This window comes from Colletes gigas, unplaced genomic scaffold (assembly GCF_013123115.1).
Source record: "Colletes gigas isolate AHSC1104 unplaced genomic scaffold, ASM1312311v1 Colletes_gigas_Sc00009, whole genome shotgun sequence".
Lineage (NCBI taxonomy): Eukaryota > Metazoa > Arthropoda > Insecta > Hymenoptera > Colletidae > Colletes > Colletes gigas.
In genome coordinates, this window is record NW_025106638.1 from 7,971,554 (window position 1) to 7,981,827 (window position 10,274).

The 10,274-nt window shown below is 37.1% G+C and overlaps 1 protein-coding gene across 2 annotated transcripts; it reads right to left on the reverse strand.

The window, feature by feature from the left end:
* Positions 1 to 558: 558 nt before the first annotated feature.
* On the reverse strand, positions 559 to 7,283 carry LOC122397567 (transcription elongation factor SPT6-like). 2 transcript variants are annotated; one of them, XM_043396814.1, is made up of 11 exons: positions 7,136 to 7,283; positions 6,974 to 7,064; positions 6,598 to 6,770; positions 6,409 to 6,525; positions 6,139 to 6,290; positions 5,810 to 6,056; positions 2,696 to 5,730; positions 2,100 to 2,616; positions 1,804 to 2,041; positions 1,329 to 1,718; positions 559 to 1,270 (listed from the first exon to the last, which is right to left on the reverse strand). In XM_043396814.1, exons 1-11 carry the CDS (start codon positions 7,172 to 7,174, stop codon positions 1,050 to 1,052), a joined length of 5,220 nt encoding a protein of 1,739 aa, XP_043252749.1. In that variant the 5' UTR covers positions 7,175 to 7,283; the 3' UTR covers positions 559 to 1,049. The 2 variants fall into 2 exon arrangements, with proteins under 2 accessions (XP_043252749.1, XP_043252748.1); XM_043396813.1 differs by having other exon boundaries at positions 559 to 1,254; positions 1,322 to 1,718.
* Between the last annotated feature and the right edge of the window lie 2,991 nt (positions 7,284 to 10,274).

Here is a 10,274-nt window from a genome sequence, read left to right on the forward strand (position 1 = left end):
GATGAATCATATGTCTCTGCATCTCCAGTAACGTGCGTACCAATATGTGTGGGACGCCGTGACCGTTGTACGACCATACGAACGTAAAAATTCGTTCCAAATATGGCCGAGTCGTTATAACTGGTTTCGATGATTTTACAAGAAGCACCATGTATTCGTTAAGATTTTAACTAAAAGTTAAGCTTTCAATAATTACTTCATGTTATTAATATTTACTTGGTTAGTTTTGAATTACTAAGTGCCAGTACAAATTATGTTTTATTATTTACTGAAATATAGTTCAGAAATTGTCTGACACATACACTGTTTTGCTATTTTGTCAATGTTTTAAAATAACACTGCATTAAAGGAAACTTTTAATACAGATAATAGACGGGTATTAGAAATTAATAAACTTATAACAACGAAGGAAAAGAATGTTTCAATTAGTATATATTTAATGTTACTAATCTTTCATAGTAAAATATATGTTGAAATTGCATATGTTTATAGTAATACATTTGTATCAAACCGTTTCTTGTACAAACAAAACTTATGCATACTTACTAATTAGGGCAGTATCTTTGCGTTTGAATGTTATGATTCATGAAACTAAATGGTAATATGATATATTGAGCAAACACGTATAGGCGTTCTGATTATAATTAGTGTTTAAAATATAATTTTACTGAGGTAGAATGTTCTAAATATTACGTGTACATGAAAAAAGAAAACACTGAACATTTCTACGAGAAAAAAAAAACAATATTTTGCTACAATAAAATACAAAATCTATATTAAATGAATCATTTGTTTCTGTTAGTCTGGCTTGCGTAACTAAACATTTTATGTCAAGATACGATTAAAAATTCGTAATGAAAGTCTGAAAAAAATTCTAAAAAAAATTTGTACTTGTAATAAATACTTCATATAATAGAAAATGACCTATACCAACGGGCAAACAAAAGATCACCTATAATGGGTCAGTTTACTCGTTTCTTTCTTTATAGAGCGGAGTATAGTTTCAAATGACTAATTGACCTAGGTATATGTAAAACATATTATTGCCTTCACCAGTTTTCATCGTATAAAGGAGTACCGTCGCCGCTGATCGACATACTCCGTGGACTAGAATTTGTAAATGGAGTCCCTTTGGGAGATTTGTAAGATGGAGTGCGAACAGAGGGAGTTCTATTCCGTGGAACTGCTCTATCGTTTTGAGTTTCTTGATTCCGTGGCGTTCTTCTATTGTCATCGTATCTTGGAGTAATGTTACTAAAATCGAAAAGACGATATATCATTGTTCTTTCAATATTAATGACTGTATTAATTATAAACTTACAAGTTTCTCGAAGTAGATTGTTTTGCACGAGCCCAAGCTTCCGCCGCCTTTGTCCAATTCGTTGAGTCGGACGAAGTAGACCTGTGAGATCTTGAAGCTCTATGCGTATTTGAATTCATTGCGGGTGGTATTGGTTGCAAGAATGGTCCTTGATTATGACTGGGGGTCTGTGGATGGTGAGGTGTATGATGTGGAGTATGATATGGAGTCATAAATGGAGTCTGGCCTGAAGGCGTGTAAGGTGTGCTTCCATAAATTCCATAATTATTAACACTGGCAGTTCCTGGAGTGCATGGCGGATAATTATGTGGAGTTTGGCTTGCTACTTTCGAGAGAGAATGTAACATGTGGTGTGGCATATTTTGGGCTACTTTTTGTATTGCGTCTGAATTCACTCCTAAATTAGAAAAAGTAATGTTTCATTAGAATAGAATAACAATTATTGTGATGTTTTAATGGTGTAACGGTATTATGAAATTTACCATTAATTCCTGGAGTACTAATGTACGGTGTTCTGGTAGTCATACCTCCATGTGGCGTACCAGGTGTAGATTGACCAGGTATAGGATCTCTAAAATGCTCTTTAAACCAACGGAACAAGTCGTTCACTCTATTAAATATTTGACCTCTGTATCGAAATCCATCCGGTGTCACGGTAACATACTCGTGGCGGCAACGAACTCGCGGTAAATATGAAAGTAAAAATTTTCCAGGATAATTCTAGAATAACAAAGGGAGTAATTATATTTGGAAAATAAATATTACCAAACAATCTTACCCTAGCAGCAGATATAATATACGGAATTCCTCCAGGATTTTGTTTTTTCTGTTCTTTCAATATTTCCTCCGCTTTATCTTTAAGGCCTTCCACATTTGGTTTGTAGTATTTAAAATCTAAAAGTTCTGAAGCATAGACAGCCATTGGATTAATATGTCTTGCAATAATTTCATCCAGATCTTCGAATTCTTCATTGCCAATCCACAGACTACGACCTAAAGAAAACACGTTTTCTTTGCCCTCCTCCCTTACGTCAATATGTTGATGAATTTTTTCTGTGACTTTCCATGTCACTGTCAAATGATCGGATCCTTTACTGCTTGGACGTATTATCGTTTCTCCTTGTTTCACTGTTTGCATTAACTTCTCAACTTCAGCGAAGCTTATGTTATGAAAACTGGGATGAATTATAACACGTTTTACATAAGTCTGTCTTTGTTGCGCTTTTTTGGTATCTTCTTCAATCTTTGTATCGTTCTCCTCTGCTTCTGTGTCATAGTAAGCGTCCTTCTGAGGTCTGCGAATAATGCGTATAGAATGATATTTATAAAAATTATCATAACCGGCAGAAATAAAAAAATTATTTGATACATTACCTCCATTCACGATTTTTGTCAATAAGGTCACTCGTTTTACTAGTACATTCGACACTAAATCGTTCTACTTCTATTTTTGTTATACGACAATGAATTACTTGACCAACATGTACTCTTTCCTCTGGATTATTGACATGCTTATCAGATAAATTTTTGACATGAATGTAGCCAGAGATTCCATTATCCAATCTTAAACGGATTCCAGTTGCTTTCCCCGGACACGCACCAGCATCAAAATGATTCCACACTTCCGACAATTCTGGGAAATCGTTCTTCAAACAAAACGGACACTGCCATAAACCAGTCTCATCGTTTCTAACAGGATTTGCTTGATCCAGCTGATCTCCTTGCGGTTTTCTGTGACTTATTCCAACAACTGTTGCTAGGATTAATTTACCAACATAGAACATTTCCGGAGTCTCTTTTGTCAAAATATCAAACAATTTCTCTGTATTTAGGGATTGATAGGCTACACGGAGATCTTTGTACCTACAATTCAGTTCAGCTCTTATATCGTAAAGAGTAATGCACTTGTTTCCAAAACATTGTCTTTCAAGCTCTTCGGCGAACGCATCCAGATCTAAATCTTTTAATCTTTCTGGAGATTCAAGAATTTCTTCTAAAGCACCAGCAGGATTTGCATCTTCATCGTCATACTCTAGTGCATCTACTGCCATTTTTCTCGCCCATTCGTACGTTTCGGGATGTACACGTGAACCATCCAAAACTTCTACATATGCCTCGGTACTATCTCCTAAACTATTTGTGTCTATCTTAATAAAACCTGCACAGTTAACAAATACCTTGGGCCCCATGTGAAAAGCTGTTACTAGTTGTGTTCTGTTCTCTAGTCTCTGATTAGTTTGCTTTAGAATCTTAATCAACGATTGAGCCTTTCTGGCACCCAAACCACACACAAATTGTACTAAGTTTGATGTATAAGGCTCTTGAACTGTTCGATTTAAATCTACTCCTACTTCATTTACACGATTTATAAACTCCAAATATAAATTTTCTATAAGATCTTCTTTAAGTAATTGATCTTGCAAAGGATGATATTTAAGGCACATAATTTCTTCATCTACGGTACACAATTGAGAAAACTCTAATAGAGGATCCTGTATCCTTCTTGCTAAAGATATCGCTTGCCTCAGTAATTCTGGATAATCTCTGAAATCGGATGTACCTTTGTTACTATTCGCATAAACTTTAGCTAAGTCATTATCACATATCTCCACTTGTATTGCAGGGAATTGTTCGTCTTCTACTAAATTAGTAATACATTCCTTCAGATCTGCTACTATCATTAATGCTTCTCTAGATTCACCACTCACTACCACAACGTGTGGTTTTTTTGTAGCAATGAAATTCTTAACTGCTAACAAATCAGCCTCCTTCATCATTTTTTCATTCTCTCTAAAACTATTTTTGCGTTTTAATAAATGTGGTAATCTCAAGTAATCTGTACACTCTCCATCTGGAGAAATTATACAAGTAAAAGCAGATACAGACGGATCGGATATATAAGCCAAACCCATTACTCGAATTCCTTTACTAGTATTCCAGTCTTCATCATCTTCATCAGGGAATTCGCAACTGTATGGAGCAACTTTTATCCAATTATACATTTTACGACAACAAGCTTTCATAACACATTCTTTCGCCTCTATTAAAAGATTAGATCGTAATTCTTTCTTCAACTGTGGTATTACAATACGATTTAAAGCTATTTCAACGCTGCCAGTTCTCAGTGCATTCCAATCTTGTACACTTTTACTGAACTCGTCTCTATAGTATAGTTGTTTTATTTCATCAATATAATTATTGGTAGTATTTCCTTCTATCATATCACTGAAGGAAATTGTAATTAATTTATCTTCTTCAGCCATAATTAATTTTAAAAATTGATCTCCGATAAGATCTCGTACAGGCTTGTCCTTAAGATATTTTATCGTAAAAAGAGGATGATTTTCATCGATTTCTTTAATTCCTTTCTTAGTCGGTCTTACAGATAACTTTGCTCTTTCCATATACATTTCTCTGACGCACTTACATACTAACGGTTCATGTGCTAATTGAATTGCAACCATTAATTGCACAGCTTTAAGCACTTCATTGCTAGTTTTAAAAACTGCTGAGCAAAATTCCTCGGCTACTACAGTAGGTTCTATTGATTCCTGCTCTACTTCGTGACGTTGATAATTATCTCGGAGATTTTCAGCGAAGTGTTCCGGCGTGAGACCAAACTTTTTAGCAAGTCCGTCTAAACCAGCCTTTCTACAAACGGAATAAGGACCTTTTCTAACTGGCTGTTTTAATGTTTCATCTATTTGACCTTCGTCATCTTCTTCTATGTCAATAGTTTCTTCCAGAGAAATTCCATTTTCTTCAGCTTCCGCAATTTGTTGTTTCCTTTTCTCAATTCTAGATTTCTTTCGTATTTCTATTTCCTTCTTACGAAGGTCGTCCTGCATTGCTGGAAGATCATGACTATAATAAAGCATAAAGTGTCGATAAACATCATTTAATTCGTCAAAAGTCTGAACATTTTTAAGTCGTTCAATATCATCATCTTTAATGACCCGTATATTCTCGGGTAACGGAGCATCAGGATTTTTCATAATTTCATCCAATTGAAAATTTCTCATCTTTTCAAATAATTTCAATAAATTCTCTTTTCTTTGCTTAAGCTGACACCATTTTGTGTCGAATTTATATATTTTCCATAAATCGTTAATATTTAATTCTGGTAAAACATATTCCTTCCTATAAAATGAGATGAAAGGAACTTCGAAATTTTGATTACGCATGAAATCTAAAGCTTTTTTAATTTTGTTGACAGTTTGTGGGCCCTTTTTAGCTCTTTCTTTGGCTTCTTCATTTAGATGAGCATCTTGTACCGAAATTGTTGGCTGACAGAATGCTTGCTTGTATATCCACTCTGCTTCAAGATCTAATTCATCCGAACCTTCTGCGGTCGGTGTAATTGGAATAGAACGAAGTTGCATACGTTCAGGAATGTCTGTAGTACGAATCTGAAATATTAAATCCATGAGAGTACATTATTCAAAAACGTAGATAATAAATTAAACCTATTTTTAATGATGCTATTACCTCGTTGTCCACATCAGTAAAATGTCCACGGATAAGTTCACTAGGTTCATATATTTCAAAAATACTCTTCTTTGTGGTTTTCTTTTTAAAATGTTTCCTCGATCGTCTCGGTCGGTCTTCTCCATCTTCAAGGTATTCATCATCTGCATCCTCCTCTTCGTCTTCGTCAAATTCGTCATCTTCGTACTTTCCAAATTCATCATAATCAAAATCAACACCAAATATATCTTGAGCTTCTTGCAAAGCCCTGTATTAATGAAACGTATAATATAATAAATGAGTATATAAAACATTTGTACACATATTTTTGTACTATAAATATTTCTTACGCGTCTGAAAAAATATGTTTCTTTTTTCTTTTTTTCTCGGTTATAGGTACACCATCACCATCCACAATAAAATCATCTTCGTCTTCACTTTCTTCTTCATCGAATGCTTCTACTTCGGGTCTATGACTAATTTCACTTCTTTCATCATCTTCCTACAGATAAAAACGAATACTATTCAAAATTTGTTTATTTCCTTTTAAATATTAAATTAAACTAAAATTAATAATAGAATTTTTGAATAGTGTATTATAATTTTGCTTAGAAACTTACATCTCCAGATCCTTGAAACAGTTCATTAGCAATAGCATTTCTTTCATCTGTCTCTCCCTCTTCTTCTCCTTCAGATTCTTCATCTTGTATTCTGCGGAGACGTTTAAAACGATGTTTCTAAAAAACAAATTACATTATGGAATTTTGCATTAATGTATTTTCTATTTTCATTTCTTATTCTTTACGAACCCTCTCAACTTTTACACCCAAATTCTCTTCAAGTAGATCGTAATCTTCATCTTCCAAACGATCATCAAAATCTTCATCATCGCTCTTTTTACGTTTCCCAGAACCTGATCCATCGCTATCTTCACCATCATTGTCTTCGATTGGATTATCATCAATAAGTCCATCAATTTGTCCTTTTTAAAAAAATTAAGAATATTTAAGATATACATATTTTTGGGCTATAACACTACTTCAAGTGAAGTAAGACTTTGGTAACTAATTTTACAAGCGGAGTATAAGGTACAAAAATCTTATGAAATATCGAAGAGCCTTGAAAAAGTAATAATCAAATATTGTGTAATTTCCATTACACAAATTTCTCCAAATCACTTGTTACCTTCATCATCATCGTCCTCATCGTCACTGTCCTGCATAGCCCTTAACTTTTTAAGTTTTCTCCTTTCATAAACATCGAGTTCTTCTTCTTCCTAAAATATTATGAAAGGTTATATAAAACCAAATACTTTCACTGGTGTATATTAAATATTTTAATGCTCACCTCACTCTCTTCTGCCTCGGCGTCCAAGTAATCTGCCATTTTTTCTTAGAAATATAAAATTCTTTCGATGAAATCTACAGCGAAGTCGATAATAAAGTGAAAAACAGATCGAACAAATCTACTTTGTTCAAAGAGACCATGATATCCAGTGACATCCGCGCATATATTTGATATGTATATATAAAGGGTTATTCTCAAAGAAGCACATAATGTTACAATTCTTGTCTTTACTATAGTATGTGCTATGATTCCCGCCTATATCTTCGATCTTGTTCTTGGTGAATACTGTGAACGTAGCTAGATTAAATTGCGTAACCATTTCATGCTTAATTTTGCAGGGAAAATAAAATCTGAGAATACTTCACATACATAATTGCGACATTATTTATTATACAATCAATAATATTCAAACTTATGTAATAATGCATTCGATGTAGAACAAAGTCGTATTATTTATGTTAGTAACGTAGAACTGAAAATCAGCACATCATTGTACTTCTTAACCAGAGTTCGTTCACTAATGACCTATTAAATTTTTGTCCAATCTAAAGTTTATTTTTGAGTTCTAATTTCTTTGAATCTGTTGATTTCTGCCTTAAACTGTAATTTACTAGAAGCTCACGGAATAGTGACATAGTGTACATATAAAGATCAGTGACTTTGGTACATCAAGCACCGACGAGATACAGAATAGACTGTTACGTTATCACGTGAACGTAGGTTTAATGCACATAGCGCCACAACGGGAATTAATTGTAACCCGATTATTCACCGTCGAGTGCAGAGTCATGTAACTGCGTTTTAGTTAGGAGCGAAATCCAAACGGACCGGCGTATTGTAATAAACAATACGATTGTGTGTTTTTCAACGTGGGCGATTAAGCTGGGGAAGATAGAGAGAAAGGAAGGCACTTCTTTTCAGATACTTAGTTTATTTTCTAAAGACCACGACACATCGGAGTTTCCGTCGTTCCTTCTTTTTGTTTATTACGGACCGTGCCAAATTAGCTATTTCCGTTAAGAGTTTCAATGGTCTTGACACACAGCAGGGCCTCGCGACACTTCGCTTCGAGTTTCGTTTACTTTCACAAGGGTCATAAATTCTCTTAAGGGTTGTTTAGGCCGCTAGCCTCGTTTTCTCTCTCGACTCCCACGCTCTCTCTCACGCGCGCCCGCTCCAACATGGCCGCGTAACCTCCACCTCCACTCGGCTCGGGGGTGGATCATCGATCGAAGACGATCCGGATGGATGGGGCAAGGCACAAACCCCGATTGGACCAGGACAATCCAGAGGGAGGATCGAGGAATATTCCGGAGAAGGGATGAACACCGAGGACGACGAGAAGATTTCCGCGGAGGATTAGATCGATTTTAAAAGTCAACCAAGTTGTATCTAACAATCGAGACGAAGACGAATAAACTTTTACCAACCCTTTTTCGAACATACTTAGTAGTTTGATTTTTGCGCGTCTCGCCGAGCAGAGCGGTTCAGCGCTCCACGGGCACCAACCCACCGACCTTTTTCCCTAAACCGCTATCTCGGGACGTAACATATTTTGGTGACAGCGGTGGGATAGTTTAAAATAAATATATAGACAGTTTAAATAGATAAGACAAACTTTGCCGGCTCGCGAGTGCACGCTTCAATAGACTTAATTGTGACGAACTATTTTATTGAACTTTTACAATATAAAGTGGACATTAGAATCAGTGCATCCGCTCTCCCTTGGGTTTTCGCACGGTTTCCCTAAGGGCACGGGTAAATACCGGAGACGGGTGATTTCGGCGGCCGTGCAAGCCACCACCGTTATCACATGCACCCTGTTCACCATCACGGTTGAACTTTCGCCTTAATTCAACACGGAGAGACGATCGCCACTGAACGAGGTTCCTGAAGGGCAGAGAGTCGAGCATCACCGCCGATCGGAACATCTGAAGGACATCACGGACCAGTCCATCGCCGATTCCGAACATCTTCCGGGACGCAGGCCGCCGACTCAGCAGATCGACGACGAGCGGAAAACCCCTGTTGCAGGAGAACTGGTGAATAAATTCTAGAGCGTTTCCGTCGTACTTTTAGTAAGTTTAGTAAACTAATAATAATCGCAGCGCAGACTAGTAGTTAAATTTAGTTGTACTGGTCTGATTTATTCGAACTAAGTAGATTAATCAATCGATAAAATGCCGCCGTTCTTAAACAAATACGTGAGTGCTAAGGGAAGCCGTAAACGTCTGCGTGGTGATAAGGGAGTATTCATGGAGGAATTACTGGAATCTTCCCGCGTAGAACCCCCTACTCCCGGAACTGTAGTGTCGCGAGTAAATGAAACAGGTTTAGTTCCTGTACAGTCTTTAGTTCAAGGGTATAATTCGACGAACGGTCCCTCAAATATGATTAATAGCATGTTCGCGTCACCTCCTATGTCGTGCTCCTCCCAAACCCTGTCCATTGACCCTATCGTAACCCCGACTCGATCTTCCGAACCGATACCGTCGCCTGAAACTTCAAAATATCCGTCACGCATGCCATACGACTTGATTTCCAGCTTTATACCCCATTTCGACGGGAATTCAGCCCAAGTTGAACAATTCATTGCCCAGTGCAGGCTCGCGGACTCGTTGATTAGGGCCGAGGATTAAATGTATTTACTCGCGTTGATACAGAGCCGGATGCCATATCTAACCTACCGCGGCATCGTAGGCGACGACCCTCCCCGGACCGTAGAAGCACTAGTTAATTTAATAAAATCCGCGTATCCCCGGACATTTAACGTTAATGACATGCGAAGCGAATTGTGGGACGTACAGCGACGCGATCACGAAACGATCGAGGAGTTCGGCTACAGGGTACATGGAATTTTAGATCGCGGGATTCAGGCGGCGCGCGAAGGTTTCAAACCGGAGGAATTCGTGGGGGTCAAGGCATTACTTACGAAAAACGCGGTACACAACTTTTTGAAGGGCCTGCGAAACGATATTATCGCCGGTATAATATCCAAGGATGATTTGCGGGATCTACGATCGGCTATTAAGGCAGCCTCCAGAATAGACGGGCTAACCAATTTTACGCGAACCTCAAAACTTACGAACACCCCCCGGGACCGGCCCAGAACATTTAGGACACAAGTAGACGAGCGAGT